This window comes from Thermobia domestica, chromosome 15, assembly GCF_964235325.1.
Source record: "Thermobia domestica chromosome 15, izTheDome1.hap1.1, whole genome shotgun sequence".
Taxonomy (NCBI): Eukaryota; Metazoa; Arthropoda; class Insecta; order Zygentoma; family Lepismatidae; genus Thermobia; species Thermobia domestica.
This window is the reverse complement of record NC_137468.1, coordinates 102,122,969-102,144,150: the sequence shown is the minus strand read 5'-3', so window position 1 is coordinate 102,144,150 and position 21,182 is coordinate 102,122,969. Positions and strand designations below refer to the sequence as shown.

Below are 21,182 nucleotides of genomic sequence, written 5' to 3'. Positions count from 1 at the left end.
CTATGTTTGTTAGAAATTGTTGGTGACGTTTGTCTGCAGACATTTGGGCGTCGAATTTATGCTATTTTGTTTGCTTGTCAGTGTAGCACAATTTCATGTAGTAATGTAGATAACCGACTTATTATTTCTTCGAAATCTAGTGATTCAGCACTTTGCAAGACAATCTCTGTCGGGGTGATGCACTAGTTAAATCGGCGAATCTATATTTCGTAATACTGAAACGAAATGATTAAATTACAAGAGAATAGCGGAAAGCCTTAGCACCAACTGAATTATTGCCAGATTGCAAACCATAAGCGAAAAACAAGATACGCAATATTCTACGTACCTTTGTCCATTTTTCCACGTAATGAGATCTGTTGAAGCTCTTCTCCCACTGTACCACAAGTTTCTCGATGTCCAGTACATAGACGGTCGGCTGATTACGTAGAAGGCGGACGAACAACGTTCTGCGCTTAGATCTCATTCGTGAACCTCTGTTTTTCCACGAACTTCTTCAATGAACCAAAAAGATGGTAATCATTAATTGCAAAGTCTAGACTGTAAGGGGTATGGTCCATAATCTGCCATCCCTAAGAGTGAAGTTTGGAGAGTGTTTTGCTCACCATGTGCGATTTTGTGTTGCCATGGAAGAAAACCACATCGTCAACATCCCTAATACCGTTAAATTTTTTTCCTAATGGCTGCTTGTAAATGAGTGTGTGCTCGACTTAGGCGTCGTAGGAGTCGTCCCCAACTGTCCCAAAACTGTGAGCACCATCAGTTTCCCAGTCGATGGTGTTCGGAATTTCTTCGTTACTCGCACGTCAAGATGTTTTCGTTGTCATTCTCTGTGGTTTTGATTCGGGAATGTAATGCTGTATCCAAGTTTTGTCGCCAGTGACAGTGAGGTCGTGGGAACTGTTGCCTTCCTCGACGTAACGGTACGAATAGTTTAGTGTTATGACTATTTGCTTGCTTTTGTTGACATCATTAAGAAACTTAGGAACCTACCGATGTGGCACATTGCGGTGTCTCAACGAATCGTGGATAGTCATAAACACTACTATAGGAAATGTCAAGCTCCCTGGCAATATTCTTCAGATAAACACTTCAATCCACTTTCACCATTTCGTCAAAACCCGTAATGTTGTCAATTATCAGCGAGGAACGAGGTCGTCCCGATCATTCATTGTCCTGGACATTTTCTCGCCCGTTTTCAAACTCCTTGCACGACCACTGCACACTTCACACTACTAAACAATTGTCCCATACACCGGCTCCATTTCCCTATGGATATCGATAGCTGTGTGTCCCTTGCACTGTAGAAAACGAATAACACTTCGCTGCTCATATTGCATGGAGGTTCGAGCACATTGACCACCTTTGGTAACTGATAACAGTACTTTGCAGTGGAAGAAATCAGAAGTTCTAAGAAAAGCCTACCATCACTCGTATATCTCGATACTGAGTCAATGCTGGAGAATGAAACTCTTGCCAAAAAGTCCCGCGTGATACTATTGGCTACACAGAGGATGTACAAGATTTTTGAAACTTGCTAAACATGAAGCAGAGTATTAACTTAAAAACCCCCATCAGCTGACTTAAGTTCACAGTTATGTAAAAAAAAATCTCGAATATTACAACCACTAGTGCGTTTGATCGTGTTTGCGGCGTTTGCGTCGTTGACCATTCATTGCAGTAGGCAACGATATACGTAATCTATATTTGTGTGTGTGTATGTAAAAGAATATGTATATATAAAAAAGAAACTTTATATGCATATACCCAATATACTTTCATACTTTTATAAATGATTACATTTGCTGCATGATGCTTAATTTACATAATTATGCGGTGTAAATAATATACATATGTATATACAGATAATAATAATAATAATAATAAATATTAAAGACATTTACGAAGTTACATTTAAGCAGTGTACAAATTCTGCTTGAATTAAATTCAGGTTATGTAAACGTTTAGGGAACACATTATTTGTACTTAAGTTGGGGCATTATGTGAGTTATACAGAGTGAGTCAAAATTAGGGTGACCATACGTCCCGTTTTGACCGGGACAGTCCCATTTTAGGGTCGTGTCCCGACCGTCCCGTCAATAGATGGAAAAAAGTAGTCTGTCCCGTTTCTGCAAGTGAGAGAAGTAGATAACAAACCCAATACCTTTACTCCTTGTAAAGGTATTAATAATTAATAATAACAAAGAGGCAGGAATTTAACTGAAATTCCTTACATTAAACATGATTTATAGTTCGCAGTACTCCTCGAAAGTCAGTAGTTGCTTGTTTGTTGAACAAACTTCAACGTACCTTTCATAAGTATCGAATTTTTGACTTCACCTTGTAACACAGAGAAAGAGAGGAGAGGAGAGGGAGCTCTGATATCAGGGCGCTAATAAGAACAAAGGTATTATATATATATGTAATATCCTGGGTTGTGTTCCTACTTTCTTTCACAAGAAAAGCCTCCCATTTTTTTTTTTTTAAGCTTATTTACTGATTTCAATTTGAACTCTATTTAATGTTTGAGACTGATCAAATTCAGGTATTTAAAGACACAATTCGATTGATAGAGAGATGTGATATAACAGAAAGGAAGCAAGATTTCTCACTTTGCAGGTTGTAGCCTGTTTGCAATACTTTGAGGATTTTGGCGATATCAAGGCTGAAGATTTCTTAGTTACTATTGGGAATTTTTACAGCACATGCGTGAAATCTTTGAAAAATGGGAAATTAGCTATGTTGGAGCTAATCAATTTCAATGAGTTATCCTGCAGAACACATCTTGTTGGTCGGATATTCAATACAGCATTTCCAGCATTCCTAATAAATTGGTAAAGGGTAATATGCTGTCTGGTCCGAACGACAAGATATGACTATTTGACATTTACATTGCTAAGGTAAACAGGAACTAATTTATGCACAAACCTGTTTCTCATTTCTCATTATTTTTAAAAGCCGCAACCCATCTCGTTTTCAGCTGAAAATTTTATGGTCACCCTAGTCAAAAAGGACTTTACAACTTCGAAAGTATATAAAAATGTATTGAAATAACTTAGAGAATCGATATAGGTGTCAATTTGTAGCAAAAGTTTGACTCGTGAAGTGCCGTAGTACTACATTCCGTCACCGCGAGCGCCACCGTAGTGCGTTCTTAAAATGACGACTTTCACTGGTGCGAAGCGTGCTCAGTGTGTGTTGTTAATTCATGAAATGAACCCTGCAACATCTTCAGCGTACGGAACAAGGTAAGGAACCTACAAGCAGGCCTACAATTTACAGTTGGCTCAAGAATTTTGTTGACACTGGTTGTTCTCTTCATGTGAAATCACCAGGTCTCCCGTCTGTTACTGCTGCTGTTGTTGAACAGTTTAGGGAAAGCTTTGCGCGTAGTTTCAAAAAAATCAACGCAGCGTGCGTCTCGCGAGATAGGCATTCCACAAAAGACAGTTTGGTGAGTGCTATGTAAATGTTCACACTTGAAATCATACAGATTTACAATGGTACATCAAATTACTGACTTAGATAAGTTTGCTTGTGGAGAATTGTGTGTTTGTGTTGGATCGGATAGAGGAAGACGAGACATTCCTTAACAGAGTTATCTTCAGCGATGAGAGTACATTTCATATCAGTGGCATGGTGAACACCCACAACTGTAGAACATAGGGGAGCGAAAACCCATGTCAAACCATTGAACACGTCCATGGCAGTCCAAAGGTAAATGTGTTTTGTGCCCTTAGCAAATTTAAAGTGTACGGCCCTTTTTTCTTCATGGAAAACACTATCACTGGTATCGTCATATCTTAATATGTTGGATTTTTTTTTTTAAATTCCTCAGATAGATGAAGACAAACAAGAAGACGTGATATATTGCTACCAGCAAGACTACGCACCGCCTCATTTCCTCAAGGATGAAACAGTATCTACTATAGAGAGTTAAATTTTATACATCCCGTGCGTTCTACTTCCCATGGTACGTTTGGAAATGATGCACGTTCATAGTATATTGAATTCAAAAATTGAAAATACGGTGTTCTGCTATCAGGTTTTTATGCAAGATCATACTTGTAATTATACATTATTATTATTATTATTATTATTATTATTATTATTATTATTATTATTATTATTATTATTATTATTATTAATAATAATAATAATAAAATGCCCTGTGTGAAAAAAGTAATTAATATGTTCTCGATAAACCTATATGTAAACCCTTAAATGGTTTAGTAAATATAAGACAATACAAATATATTTTATTGTTTTGACTTGATTTTTATGCTTATATTTCTTTTCAGGGAGAATATGCCAAGTCATTTCAAGGTTAAGGAGTACTGTCCATTAGTCTTTAGAAATCTACGGGAGAGATTCGGAATAGATGATCTAGATTATAAGGAATCGATGACAAGGTAATTTGGAACATTGTATTTAATTAAGTAGATTATGGAATTATTTAATCCTAAATTCCATAAATAAGTATTTGTTAAAGTTGAAAACTATCAAATGGTTGTACATAGACATAAAGTGAAGGTGAAGCGTGTTTTATTTGTGAGTTAACTGTGTTTAAACATAGAATTTTTGTCTGTTAAATATATTTTCTCTCCGATGTTTGTTTCTTAGATGAATGCTGCTCTTTTAAAATATGATTTATTTAAAAAAAAAAAAAAAAGTAAAATGAGACTCCTTTCCCATTAAGAATGAACTGTAACTTATTCTAATAGTATTAATATGGTAGAAATAGCTCTTCGAAGTCAGTGATTCGTTAATTAGTGTCTATTAAAGAGCTATTGAATATTCTATGTTCTAACGTAGTTTCTATGTCAAGTAATGATTTCTTGGATTTGATAAGTGCTGAAACGCGACAATATTCAGTTACGAATTTGAAAGTCAGAAAAGAGAGACAATAACCGTAGGTTACTTTCTCCAGTGCACAAGTTTGAACTCAGGTCAAACAAGGTCTTCGGTGAACAAACACCATTTTGGTTGTTTTCGTCAAGGTATACTACTTTTCTCCTAGTTCGAAAATATTCCACCTGTTACTTTATAATCTTTATTAGCATTTGTCCTGTCTGCTTTAATCCGAGGTGTCATAAATATAAGACGTTAAGAACTTAGGTCTGTTTTTAATTTTCGAGATTAGTAAACTGCCTCGTTAGATCTGAGTACATTTATTTTAACAGGGTGGATTGATTTAAATCAGTTTGATTTAAATCACGAATTTAATCAAGATTTAAATCACATGATTTTTAAATTAAAATCGTTGATTTAAATCAAATTCCGAAATAAATTAATTTAAATTAAAAATAAGTAAAATTCCGTTTCTGTTCTGTTATTTCGATTATAGAAGATAATAATCATGATACAATGACTCAAATGTATGTAAGCACAGTATGAAAACGAGTATCATGCAGAGGAATGATTAGGGAAAATCCCGTTTTGAACGGGTAACTGTTGAATCCTGCTTTCTTCTCTTCGTAACATAGGGTTTTTTAAATCGTTAATTATTCCAACTGGGAAATCACCATGGACAATTAAGACAAAAATTATTTTGTGTTCACGTCTGTTTGTTTGTTTCCAGATAATATGGGTGTATTTAGAGGGGCACGATCCCTTCTCCGAAACAAAAAAATAAATAAATAAAATAAAATAATCAGATTTTAAAACTTTAGGCGAAATTTATGTACTAAATACATAGAAGTTCGTCGGGGATCGTAATACGGCAAATTTTGAATGCGTTAAAATATCGAATAATACTTTTGATAAAGTGAATACTTTCAAATATCTAGGATCAATGTTAACAAACGAAAACCATATTTACGAAGAAATTAAATGTCGACTAAAAGCAGGGAATTCGTGTAATTATTCAGTTCAAAATCTGTTGTTGTTGCGAATTCTGTCGAGGAATTTGAAGCTTAAAATATATAAAACGATAATCATGCCTGTTGTTCTGTATGGTTGCGAAACATGGTCGCTTACTATGAGGGAAGAGTATAGACTGGAAGTATTTGAGAACAAGATCCTGAGATGAATATTCGGACCCAAGAGGAACGGGAATGGCGAAAACTTCATAACGAGGAACTACATAATTTATACGGTGTACCAAACATTGTTAGGGTCATCAAGTCTAGGAGACTCAGATGGGCAGATCATGTAGCCAGGATGGAAGAAAGTAGGAACACTTTGAAAGTCTTAACTGGAAGACCAATCGGAAAACGACCATTAGGAAGACCTAGGCGCAGATGGGAGGATAATATTAAGACGGATCTCACAGCAATAGGAATACAAAGTAGAAACTGGATCCAGTTGGCTAAGGATAGAAAGCAGTGGAGAGTTTTCGTAAACGCGGCATTGAACCTCCGGGTTCCATAGGCTATAGAGTTAGTATACAGTAAGTAAGTTACTGAAGGAATTGGCAGTTATAAAGTATATGAGAACTGAGTAACTATAGTCTCATTTCATACAATCACATGCACGTATTAATATTGTTTTGATGAAGTATATGAAGTCTTACAATATAACAAGCCAATCTCTTCTAGGATAGTAGTAGTCAAATCAGAAAATTAGTTAAATTTAGGCGAAATTTATGTACTTAATATGTATTTCGTGCCGCTAGCTAGTTCCGTTTTTTTTCTTTTCTTTTCTTTTTTTTTTTTTAAATATGCCCCTGTTAAATATCAGTAACTTTCGTGAATAGAAAAGTGTCATGTTGATAAACGTTACTGTACGTTTTTCCCTTAATTTTTAAGAAACATTGTTTGGGATTAAAATGGGTTAACGATTGGCTATTAATTCAAAATTAAACCCCAATACTTTCACTTAAATGGCATAATTAACATTTAACACTAATTCCTAGTGTTTTTTCTTCAGTTCGCGACTTGTATTATACGAGGAGAAAGATTTGATTTAAATCAAAAAAATCAACAAAAATGATTTTTTTTTAAAAAAAAATCATGTTTTTTTTCCACCCTGATTTTAAACAAGAGTATGTACTCTAGCACACTGGAAATTGTTACAGGTGACCCTTTCAAATTGATCAAAAGTTTTCAATAAAATGTTAAGAAGAATGCATAGTGTATCGGTCCGAACGATAGCACTGTTTAATCCCATTATAGACGGCATATCTGACTTCAATCTTTGTTGCACTCATTTGAACTCGGGAAGAGCGTTATGAATTTCTTGTATTTTAAATGACTTTTCCGAAGAAAAACAAGTATCTAGTAAAGTATACTTTTTTGTTTTCTTCCAATTTTCTCCGGAGCTTCTTTAATTCGTTGTTGTTAATGTGTTTAAAGATATACATTAGACCACTCGGTTAGTGTAAGTATTACAGACACACACTAATTTTATTTCATGGGTATTTTATACATAATTTATATTTCTCGTCGAAAGATTTGAGTCCATTTGTTTAGGGAAGTATGTACTTTTCCATGCCGCCGTATAAATGTATAGTCGGTAAGAAATGATGCATGCTCAATTTAAGTTCATAGAGAATTGCTTTTTAATTACTATATCCATTTGCTCGTCATTGCATGTTTTAATTTTCTTTCGCTTGTAATGTGACTCACGCGATTGGTTTTGGAAAATAGGTTTTGGAATATGAGAAATTATTGCTTTCTATATAATGCTGAGGAAGATGATTTAAGCTGTTGTACTTAATATTACCCTTGTGTTGTTACAGTTTTTCCCACACACTCTCTTGTTAATGCTGTTTACTAATTAATACGTTTTAATTATCTTCGTAATTAATACGTATCATTCATTCTTTCCAGAATGTTAGTATGACTTTTATTCATTGTACGAGACATACAGACAAATTTGAGTAATGTAAAAGCATTATGTAAATTATATGTGTAAGAATTATTAATAATAGTTAGTGTGAATTAAGTAAGTATTGCTATATTAATAATATTAACAGTAAAAATAATTAAATGGTGTTTTTGGTGTGAAAAAGCCCAACAGGAAGTGTCGTTTTGAATATACATTATATGTAGTGTGCATAAGAGTGACTAACATATTTGCAGATTTTTCATAAATATTTGTACACTTCTGGTCATAAAATCTGAGACTGCCTTCCAGACTAAGAAAAAAAAAAAATCCGTACGAATTCCCTTAGGTCTGACTCAATTTCCTTGCATTTTTTTACGGGTAGGATTGGAAATTGTCTAATAATTGCTCTCGTATGCATAACGTAATTTTGCAACCTATACGATACATACAATCAAAACGTAGGTACGGTACTAGAAATTACCGTAATTTTGAAGTCGCAGATTTTATATTTAAATTATATTTTAAAAACGATTTAAAAAAAAAAAAAAACCCTGAAGTAATATACGTAATAGCTACAATTAAACTAGGATGATTATACATATATGTTACGTTTTGTTAATAGTTTTATTGCTGTCCCAAGTGTCCATACGACACGATAATTTAGCTTATTAGAATATAAATTTAATAAAGCAGAACGAAACTTTTAAGCACTTTGCGAATTCGGCGAGTGTTTTTTTTTTTTTAATTTTATTTAAAAAGCTGGGATCGTAAAACAATCATTCATTCAGCAAAGCATCTAAAAGTTATATTTGTTTTCTGTTACGTTGTATTATTGTAAGTGTAATGTGAAGTAACTTTTGAGATGTCAAGCTGCAAGTAAATCTGTAATTTGTATTGAAAATAAATATATAAACACTGATGTGAGAAAATCTTTAAAATTACAATTTTTTTTTTTTTTTTTTTTTTTGTGTGTGTGTGTGTGTGTGTGTGTTACGCTGATTTTCAAATTAGAAGCAAAGCCTAACTTAAATTGCTATTTCAAGACAGTAACGTACTATAATTTCAGCAAGGGGAGAAGGGTCCAAGTTCCTCAAGTTTATATCATTTCGGTATTTTTATATATAGCCTATATCTTAATATGGTAAACGTTCATTTTTGTATCTTGTTTAAGGAGGAGATTGAAACCGAAGAAACTCCTTTTGCGTACGCCAGTAGTTAAAGAAATTTCGTAGTAATCCTACCTTTTGTCAGAACAATAATTTATTATTATTATTATTATTTTAAATATTAAGCGTAATACTAAGTTTTAATATTATTATATTGACCCATACATATGCTAAAATAATAGTGTCCCAGCCATTGAAAAGAAGAGCTAAATACAAATGTAGGCTAAATTAAAATTGTGGTCCGTGAGTGCGATACGGACAGCGCTTGGGAGATGATTCCTGACACCAAGATAAGACGAAAAGTATAGACCAACCTGGGTGCACAAATGCTTCCTTTCCTGGTTTTAGGCTGCCGGAAACATTAAAAAATGCAATTTAAAGGTCCATAGCTTCAAAGCTGTGGGACCTACTGTAGTCAGGTCAAGACTTCATTTATGGACCAATATGTACCCTATCCAAATATCCATGTTTCAGAATCCTGCGTTACTTCCGTAACAATTTTTATGGAGGTAATTGGTGAGTACTGCAAATTATATACCCGTAGAAAAAATACATTCACAAAATAATCAAACTAATTAACGCAAATTTTAGGAAAAGATTCACTTTACTATCACTAGAACAAAGAAGCGAATTAAGTATAGATAATTTCTTTATTGATATATTTGTCAGTCACCCGCCATCTACAGCGCGTGCCATCTATTTTTCCCTTCAGTAGTTTACACCATGACAGAAGGTAAGGAGATGTTGCTGCCAATTATAACCGTAGGGGGTTGTAAATTGCATCTGTAAGTTTAACAATTTTATAATTGCAGTCTCTCTTTTTCACTTTTTTCTTTCTTCGCAACATTAGAGTGTATCTGTACGTGGAGAGCAAGATTTCTACAAACTAGAACAAAAGTCTTCTGCGTAAGTTTTTCACAGAACAATACTTTGAAAATATAAAGATTCTGGTACAAGGAATATGGATTATTGTATCACCAAGTTTTGTACACAAGATAGTAAAAATAAATTTTCAATAGTGAGGACGTGAATTACTTGTATCTGCTGAGGAAGGTGTCAGGGAACACTGAAACAGTTCAGTTATTACAGCATTAGACGCAGTAAATATAGAAGTACGATTACAAATTATTGAGAAACATCATTTTATTAAAATATTAAATGTATTATAATTTAATCCTATATTTTGTATTGGATGGTAACATTTTAAAGTTGCACAACAAACTGGAAGTTGTTGAACATGAAATACGGTAGGTTTTAATTCAGATTGACCTTGAAATGAACTTACGATGAGTAACATTTTTACATAAGAGACAAATTTTCAATGTAGTTCTGAAGGCAAAAGAAAACATTATCGTGCATCTTGTTGCATACGTTTGAAATCAGAAGTAACAAGTAAATTTGGTCCATTTAAAAACGTCGATTTCCGGTTCGATCTAGATTCCAAGTAGATCGTTTTCCTGTTGCTGAAAATTAAAATTTTACAATTTAATAAACCATTCAGAATTTGGTTATCCTAACATTTATAGCTTGAAACAAAAGTTTGTTTTTTCACGTACACTTGAAATCTAGACCAAAGGTTTCCACTTTACATTGTTGAAAAACATTGCTTTCCATCTAGACAGATAATTCTATTTTGCAGGTTCGAAACATCAGCTTTAAATTTGGCACATAAGATTGAATTAACGGATGTGTATATATAACCTGTCTTGTGATACGCTGCATAACTTATATAAAAAATAAATAAGAAATCTTTGAAATTGATAGCAAATTATCATTCTTTCTTTACAAAATCTGTGTTAGTTTTTATGGAAGAACTGATTGCTTTATTTCAAGCAATGTACTTGTTTAATTATGTAAATTTTTGGTTGGTGTTTATATATAGTAAAAGTAATAAATGCTTTAGTGTTTTTTTTTTTTTTTTTTTTTTTTTTTTTTTTTTTTTTTTTTTTTTAATGGTTAAAAGTAATTTGTTTAATTTCCTGTTGGGTACTTTGCGTATCAAGAATTTAAAGAGAGAGCACTAAAGAAAGAATCATTGATTCTGTTAGATATCCTTTGCGAGATCATGTTTGGAAACCGAAGGAGGCAGGCTACCTCTCTTCGTGGCACAGACAGAGTAAACGTAGCTCATGGAGATTAGGTTCTAAAAGAGTGAGGTCAGTAATTTCTCCCCAGTGTGTGATTTCTTTTGACCCGAGTCATGTTTCAGAAACTTGTAAGCATTGAACTGCATGGAACTTTGCCACACTTTGTCCTTCAGATTCCTAACTAATATGAACTTCAAAACAACCATTTCATTTGTTAGAGTATAGAAAGCTGTTAGCAGTAATTTATTTCAGTGAGTGCATACCCTATATTGCGAGTGTGTGATACTGCAGTTTTCTAACATCGTGTGTTTCATTGATAAGTAATATTAAATACAATTTCAGATTAGTATTATATAATATTAGAATGAAGTCCTAGTAAATAAAACTGGAAACTTCACTCGGATCACGGACCACTCCGTTAGAAAAGCTACAAAATTAAAGAAACATATGGGAGAATAATCCTGTCAAAAGTATTCACGTAAGAAGAAAATGAAACGAAGTGGTACATACACAGAAATTGTCAAAACAGTGTTACTCAAAACAATCAATATGTTTCTGCAAAACTTACTTATTCAAGCTTTCATGTGAAACCTTTTCACTTCAAACATGACAGAAGAATAAATGAAAGGAACATTTCCTAGGTGCTAGAAACAAAATCCAGACAATAATTTGTAAACACTTCTTTATTTTGAGCAATGAACGTAAATAAATTCGGAAAATAAACTCATGGAAAGGCAAATTAGTTTAGTAGATAGAAGACAGTGATATTCGATCGTTGAGTGACACTGACCACTTCTTGGTTGCAGCGATAACAAGAGATCTAGATTATCGTTAAATAAGGGAAATATTCAACATCTGAAAACTGAAGAGTTTAATTAAAGAAATTAGAGGAGAGCCAGGCGAGAGGGAATTCCAGATTGAAGTATCGAATGGATTCTCGGTTTTAAAAAGTTCGGAATGCACTAGTGTTAAAGATACTATGAGTTGAAATTAGGGATAGTATTAAAATTTCAGCAAAAGAAAATTCGAGGCACACGGAAATACATAGAAACAAACCACGATTCAACCAGAAATGCATGAAATTAGCAGAGCGGAGAAAACAGGCAAAACTGCATTGGCTACAAAATCTACACAAAATTTCGTTGACATCAGGCGAAAAACTTCTAAGACTTTGAGAACAAAGAAATTCGAGTATTCAAAAACTAAAATTAATAGAGAAAAAAGGAAAAAAAAAAGGACATGTATTAGGGAATCAACGAATTTAAGAAATTCTATCAACCCCGCGCTTATATATTAAAGAAAGCCGACGGAACAGTTCTTACTGATACAGATAGCATTCTGAATAGACGGAAAGATTTCTTGAGGATTTGCTTAATACGCAACCAAAAACTAGGGAAACATATATTCCAGAGCCTAACTGAACAAAATAGAAATTGCTATAAAGAAATTAAAGAAACACAAATCTCTCTAGGTGTAGACGAAATTCCGACTGGGTTAATTTTAGCTGGAGAAAAAAATTATGGAAGAAGATACACAAATTCATTCTCCTGATCTGGAACAAGGAGGAATTACCTCAAATGTAGCAAGAATCAATCATTGTTCCACTTCACATAAAAGGCGATAAAACTGATTGTAATAATTATCGAGACATTTCTCTTCTGTCAACATCTGTTAGCAAGATTGACCCCATGAAATTATTGGAGATCAATGCGGATGACAAATACACGAAAAGAAATGGGAATACAATACCCATTCACTTCAGTTAAAGTTAATTAATTTATTTTAGATAGGCTTACTACTCGGTTAGCCGGGAAATATTTGCAACATTCTTACAGAATTTGGAATACCGAAATAGCTAGTTAGATTAATTAAGACGTGTAAGTCCGAGTACTTGTCCACGAGCTTCTACGTCGAGAATGGCCTGAAAAAGGGTGATGCGTTTTCGCCATTATTATTCAACTTTCAACATATGCTTAAGAAAATCAAAGATAGCAACCATGGCCTAGAGCTGAATGGTATTTACCAGGTTATGGCGTACGCTGATGATGTAATTTTGATAGGGGATGATAGGAGAACAATAGAAAGAAATGAAGAGGTTTTATTACATATTTGCAGGAACATGGGCTTAGAAGTAAATGGAGGGGAAACTAAATACAAGCTAACCCAAAAAAGTTTTTACCATTTCTGACGTCCCATTAATCATTCGCTCACAGAAGAAACGAAATGATGCCCTCCATGCGATCAGGAGTTAGACACACCATCGATCTTCAGTAATACAGGCACGTTGCACATAACGCAGCAGATATAGTTCGTCCAGTGTCTTGAGATGCTCCAAGACTGGTTGTTTCCACAAATTCATAAGAGTCGGGATGAATTTATCTTCATGCAAGACTGCGCTCCATCTCATTTCCACCACAAAGTATAGCAATATATGAATGACACCATTCCAGGACGATGGATTGAACATGATTATGTTCATCTGAAGTGGCCTCCAAGGTCACCAAATCGTAACCTTTTGTAATTTTTATGCAGCGTGTATGTACCACCTATGCCTGCTACTTTTCAAAACCTGCGAGATAGAATTGTTACAGCAGTCAGTTCAATAATCAGGAACTAGTTAATTCATGTATAACAAATGGTGCATAAAATAACTTTATCCAGTGATGTATCGTGTATCTATTCTCGTTCATTAGAATTAAATATTTTAAATATGTTTCTTCTTTTTGAATGGTCCTATATAAACTAAATAATACAGAAAATCCTTTTAAACACACAAAGTTGTAAAAATATTAAAAAATATGTAGAGTTGTAAATGAAAAATGAAATCTTTCAGTTTTACATCCAACTACTATGCCCAATATACTAAAGGAAACTGAAGGAATTGGTGGAATCAGAATGTGGGGGGAGGGGAAGGGAGAGAACCTTCAGAAAACTGACGGACACGATATTGTCCATCACAAACTCACGTGACCTAGGGTCAAACCAGGGAGCCCTTGCACGAAGGTGACCGCTCTATCACTTAGGCACGGTGCTCCCATTCTTCAATTATATTTAATATCGCCATACCATAAGCCAGCACTTAACTCGACTTACACATCATTTCCGTCTATACAAGCATACGCGTTATTTACTTTTTATTTGATTATTGTTTTTTTTTTTTTTTTTTTTAAAAAAATTGAATTGGCAAACCTATTGCCGATTCGTAAATATGTGTAATAATAATGATAACGTTATGCAAGGTATTTCTGCATATGTAGTATGTTGTATTACTTCAGTTCCTCATTTCATAACAGGCAAACTTGTATCCGTGCTTATATTTTAGATTCCCAGTTTCGGCTTTATGAACTTTCCAGTTTATAAGATAACACTGCAAATGATTACATTACATGAGTTTTAATGTGTAACGTTTCTTCTGTATTGATATAAGATGTCTTGGATTAAGTAATTTTGACTTTGTTGAAGTTACGAAGTAGTTTTGACTTCATGGTAGAAAGATAGCCGTGGTATCTTACAGCAACAGGCATTACAAAGTGGAGAGTAGAATCAGAGAGAGAGAGAGAGAGAGAGAGAAATGGAGAAAATTTATCACTCTGTTCATTGTTCATCACACTAAAAAGTTACTTCGACTGTTCGTAATATTAGTAGTTTTCATTTATTGTTATGTCATCACACCTGTGTTCTGATATAGAGATGTTTCTTCTAATGTCATTCTAAGTAACAGCGCATTAAAAAAAAAAGTTCTTTCCTTATAGAAGTATTATTGTTGCGATACTTCTAGAAATATTGATATTTCCGCTTGCTATTTAGGAAATAGTAGTTTAGTATTTGACTACCTTAATATGTAGATTGTGACTATATGAGTGTTTCTCCCCCTATCCCACTTAAATATAGCTTCCCATAGGTATTAAGTTGATATAGGTGGTTTACTGAAAAACTTTCATTTTTTTAAAAAAAAGTTTCTAAACTTTTATGTCTAAGATTTTGTCTCTAAACACCTAGTACTGCCATGTATTCTGTCCCTAAGAGAAAATGACCGAGTACATAGAGCAATTGACAAATCCCAGTATAAGTTATGGTATTGAGTACTTGCCTACATAGAATCCACAGGTAGTTATTAAGCGTGTCAAACTTCTGCCTTCACACCTTCCGCTAACGGTCCAGCCACTCATCTACACCCTCCATTCCAAAAGAAACCGAACGTTTTAAAAAACAAAAAAGCAATGTACATTTTGGAACAAATCATTTTTATTAATCAATGTATTCCCCTTCTGCATCGATACACATATTTGCACGCTCCAACAAGTTGACAAACGACTTCTCCATGTCCTTTATTGGAATGGTCTTTAGGACGGCGGTCGTCGCCTTCTCAATGGCATCAATCGATGCGTGCCACTTTCCTTTCATCGCCAAATGCAGTTTCGGGAACAGATAGAAATCGCACGGAGCGAGATCTGGTGAATAGGGCGGATGATGCAACCGAATAATGTGATTTTTGACCAAAAATTCAGTTACAAGTCGCGAACGATGTAATGGTGCATTATCGTCCAAAAGAGTCCAACTGCCGATTTCGCGATATTCGGGCCGAATACGACGAATTCTTGCCAGCAAAGCTTCATGACGCCCAAGTAAAACTCTCCAGTGACTGTCTGGCCGGGCTGAACAAATTCTTTGTGGATAATTCCTTTTGAATCGTAAAAACAAATCAGCATCACCTTAACTTTTGACTTCACCAAGCGACTTTTTTTGGGTGTTCCTTCATCCGGCGTTCTCCATTCAGCACTTTGCCGCTTTGTTTCGGGCTCATATTCAAAACACCACGTCTCGTCACCAGTTACAATCGATTTCAAGAAGTTTCGATCCTGCCGAGCACTTTTAACGATGTCTTTGCAATGAGCAATTCGATCAACTTTTTGGTCTGCGGTGAGTTTGTGTGGTACAAACCGCGAATTAACCTTCTTAAGGCCCAAAACTTCGGTCAAAATGCGGTTGTTTGAGGAATGCCTAATTCCATTTCAATAACTTTCACCGACGATTTTTTGTTATGTTTGATGAATTCACGCACTTTTTCGATGTTTTCTTCCGATAATCCGGTTCTGGGACGGCCTGATCTTTCGTCATCATCCAGCGTCTCTCTACCCGATTTGAATCGCCTGAACCACTCGTAAACTTGCGTACGAAATAGACACTCATCACCATATACATTTTGTAGCATTTGGTGCGTTTCACTAAAAGTTTTACCCAGTTTAACACAAAACTCAATTGCAGCTCGTTATTTGAAACTCATTTTCCGACCGATGTACACAACACACTGACAGTTGAAACGCAATAACTTTGTTGCCGTGCATCCAAATGTCATGACATTTATACCAGTTGTCAATGAGGGACTACGCCATCTACCGGTAAAATATTACAACAGATGGCACTAGTGGTACTATTTGTTTTCAAAAGTTCGGTTTCTTTTGGAATGGAGGGTGTATTACCGTATTCACCACTTCCAGTGATGTGGATGCTATTATCTGCACTAGATTTTGTTTCAGAGCTTCAAAATTGCGAAAAGAATTGAAAAAGCCATTCTCCTCTTAAAATGTTCCAAAATCGGTAATCCAAGGGAATAAGAATCGGTAGTGCTTTGAAGGCCAATCGTCAGTGGTGAAAGACACATTGGACGCCAGCCAGCTTGTATCGTTTTTGCATTGAATCTTGTTAGAATGTCAACTGCTGCCCAACAAACAATGTGGTGCTAAGGGATTCACAGTTGTTTCCAGTACATCACTTTGATAGTTGATAGCACAACCCCCGTGTCGCAGAAATGGAATTGTATGACCCCCTCGTATGATAGCTCCCACCAAACCATCATTGAAGCTGGGTGGTGTTTCCTTTTAACTTTAGGAATTTTGTCAGCGGCCTCCTGAAAGCTATGCACATACACACTATCATTTTGCGACTAAATTTTCCCTCAGTGAAACCTCATGTGAAAACAATTTGGCGGTGCCGACATTTTGCTCGTCTCCGTAAGCAGCCTCTTTGCTCTTTGTTACCGGTGCTTTTTCGGTAGGTTCCAAGCCTAAAATCTATAATAATGCTTGTTATGATATGAGGAGCGATTTTTACGTTCCCTATCATGACCTTCCTGAGCGGATTTCTAGGAATTATTTGGGCAAGGATGTTAATGGCCGCTTGTATATCTGTTTCACATGGTCAGTCTATTCTTGTGATCTATCAGCGGCAGGGCACGTTTTACTGTACCGGTTAATGACACGATACACATTATTTAGTGATTTTTGGCGGTTTAACATTTTTAGTTTAAAGTCCCTAAGCTAAAGGAGCAAATAGTGGTTTCAAGTGCTTTCAAATCTCTTCTGGTACCTTGTAACGCAATCACAACAATGCAGTTCTCTTTTACTCCCACTCCATCATCAATAGCTTGTGCCCTCAACTGGAGTGCTTTGTATAATCCTGAGTCATATGGCATTGGGTCACGTGTAGCAGTCCTCAGCGCCACCTGAACTACAAGAAAGGCAGAATATATGGTAACACGAGAGGTATCTTTTAGAGGTAGAGACAGCTTTCGGTGAGTGTAGTAAAGGAAATCGGATAATAAAAGCTAGCTTTCGTCTGTTCATCTAGTGACACTGAAGAAAAGAAAAATGAGAAAGTGTTGAAGGTTGACGCACACATTCGAACTTATTCTGAAAAATGTACACAACGTGGAAGTTATATAATTAATAATTATATGACGTAATGAAATTCTGATTTTAAGCAGGTACCATGTAAACTCAAGATGCATCGTATGTTAAAGTAGTACCTTTCTTAGTTTGTGTAGAACAATGAAAATAAGAATAAATTATCGAGTACTATTGTTTCTTAGTTGGTGATAATGTTATGTCACCTTGATGGTAATGTATATAAGTTTAATTTTGTCAGTATGTAATTATTTACGTGTATATATGTATCATATACTGCGACGGGAGTTTTTTTTTTTTTTTTATTACTGGTAGCCAGCACAACAAGAAAGAAGTTGGGTAATAGAAAGAAGCACTCTAATCGGTTTGAAGTACAAAATTAAATTTAAAATGTCCTATTTTTTTCTTTCTCTATAGTGATCTCTTTCTCAGCTGGAAATCTCGTAGGTAAAAACATACTTCTTCCCTTACTATCGAGGGAGGATATGCTACACACATTTAGTTTCTGCACTAGCAAAACTTAACTTTCCTGTCTTGTTTCTTATTTCCTTCTTAATTTTTTTTTTCTTGCAACGCTTCTGTTACTAAGATATGAAAACGTAATGTCACAAGAAGACCAGAATAGATATTTAAAGTAATACGCAGCTTGTTCATATATTGCAGCAAAATATTCAGTATACTGAACTTGGTACATCTAATAATATAAGTTGTGAAGGCACAGCTTGCATATTGCAGAATCGATACTAAATTTTTGTTCATGTGCGTTAGTTGCATGGTGGTTGAGTGCGTATATTTTCACGCAGGAAAATCCAAATTGTGCATGAGTATATGTTTCTTGTTATGTAATTTTTACTCTCGTATTTTTTTAGGATTTTAGGCAATATCTTCAAGTGTTTCCTATACTTGTTATATGAAAGCATTTATCCAAATAATAATAATAATAATAGGTGATTTTGCCAGAATTACATTTAAGGTTCCCTACAAGGAGTGTGTTAAAAAAGTCAGTTATAAACTCCGTTACATTTTTTTTTCTAATTTTGGAGGTGATACTAGAATTACACTTAAGGTTTCCTATAAAGAGTGTTTTTCTAAGTTCACAATTATAAACTCTGTTATATATTTTTCTCTCTTTTTGGTTTATTGAAGCATTTTGTGCAGTATTGAACATCAATCTCTTTTAAAAAATGCCACCTGCTCACCTTAAAGATGTCCAATTCTAAATTAATTGAGAGATGCATCTGTTTGAAATTGGTGACAAATAAAATGAATATGGAAGATAACGGATGATGAATACTGTCTTGCTAGCATTTATTGGCTATTTGAATGATACAGATAAAAAATACCAAACTATAAGTACAATATTTGTATATCTAGATGCTGAGTCTCATCTAACAACGTGTAATTTTCCAAATTATCGGGCTTTTTCAAGTCCATCATCTGAATTTTATTTAAAAAAAAGAAAAAAGTTCAGAAGTGATAATTGTTATTAACAGATTATAAATGCCACTAATAACGTGAACAAAATTTGATATTTTAATGTTATCAGTCCTTCGTTTTTTGACCAATTAAAAGAAGAAAAATTTGGCACACCACTGGTAACCTTGGTAATTGTAATGAAAGCCTGAAAACTTTTGATTTCAAGATAAGGGTCAACATATGTGTCTTCAAAGACTGATTTTTGTTGTTCTGTGCGTTTGTTAACTAGGTCTTGCTAGAAATGTATTTGCTGTAGTAATGCGCAAGAGCCCTGTTGTCCAAGCGGATTTGCAGTAATATCCAGAAATTAAAAGCCTAAAGTACAAAGATGGATCGAACAGCAGTGGAAATTTGCTTAGCAGAATTTTTGGATAAAGGATTTTGTGCAAGACGATTTGATAATATGAAATTCCAATCAAGTGGTTATTGATCAGAAATGATCACACGTTTACAGAGAAGAGATTTTAGAAATGGCTGTGGAAATTTAGATGGGAACTGATAGCGTAATTTTAGCTGACATTTTGATAAAATTAAAGTAAGTTAAAACTCCGACAAGTCTCAGCATTGTAAATTAGATAGATTGAGTCTAAACTGTTAATTCGGAAACAAGTATCCTCTTAACTGAACTCAAATCAGCTATGAGCTCTTGTGCAGAAAATGTATTTCATTTCGGTCACGAGAAACCAAGTAAGGCCTGAAAGTAACAAGAAGAGATGATTATATCAATTACAGAATTACAGAGGGGAAAACTCAAGTTTGAACAGTGGTGTAATACAATATTTGGTTCAGAAAATTATCATCATCATCATTATATAATTAACAGGTTGACTGCCATGTGTATCATATGTGGTGCTCACCTTATTTCTCATGTTTCTCATGTTTGATATCACTTATGATTCTCATGTTTGATATCACAAATTACTAACCTATCCAGGTTCTTGAGCATCATATATGATGCTCGTTGTCACAGATTACTGTGAGAGACCATGAGCATCACATATGGTGCTCGGCTCCCATTGGTACATTTTCGGGAGAAAAAATATCGCGACAAAAATGTGATATAATCGAGTCAAAGGTAAGAAGAAATTTATGGTCTCCTGGGACCAGTACCCTCAAATCACCTTGGCAGTCAACCTGTTAATAATAATAATAAATGAAACGAAATAAAAAGTAAGAAAAAAAAGGAACGATACAATTACTGAAATATGCTCTAGGGTTCTAAAAAGTTAAGTGCAATGTAGGACTTTTAGAACAAACTTCCTACAATACACTTCAAGATAAACAATGCAAACTGTATCTATTAGCTTTTATTACAAAATGTAGTTACAGGAAAAGTTGTTTTAATATAATGGAAACTGTTATTTGATGAAATTCTGAAAGCACAGCCGTAATATCCCTCCACGTTTTGGCATCATTTGCAAAAAAAACTCCTTTTTGAATAGGTTTTGTCATGTTAAACTGTAATTTTTATTATATTAAGAACATTAAAAAATGAAGAATACTGTAGATTTTCTTCGTATCCTTATGTATTAATTTCAAATATAATTAACCAAATATATATTTTATAGTGGTATATAGTTTCCTTGCGATTACCTTTATTTTATTTATTTATTTTTCTATTTGCCACGATTGCTTGTAATTCGGTGTTTGTATTTCGAGTGCTTGTTACTTATATTGGTTCATCATTCAGATAGCCAATAAAATGAAAGCAACAATTGTTTTATCTTTCATGTTATTGCAACATCTGACGTTTACAGACTTTGAAATTCCTTAATTAATGCAGAACTAATCTTCTGAAACTTTACGATTCAGTTTCATCAGCGTAACATTTAGAAGTTTTTCTTAGTTCACTTGATATGGAAAGTGAAACACAGTGGAAGTAAAACATAAAAGAAGGAAGAGTTAAAGTAGTTTTCATATTATAAATCATTATATTTTAAAGATATACAGAAATGCAAAAGAAATCGACCATATTTTGTATCTTGTATTTATTCCCAGAT

General features: G+C 34.3%; 1 protein-coding gene across 1 annotated transcript in view; it reads left to right on the top strand.

Annotated features, from left to right (window-relative positions):
- PIP4K (phosphatidylinositol 5-phosphate 4-kinase) overlaps positions 1-21,182 on the top strand; it is a 183,999-nt gene that overhangs the window by 109,576 nt on the left and 53,241 nt on the right. The window contains exon 3 of the mRNA XM_081740006.1: positions 4,302-4,412. Coding sequence (XP_081596132.1) covers positions 4,302-4,412 — 111 coding nt within the window. The remainder of the gene's footprint in view (positions 1-4,301; positions 4,413-21,182) is intronic.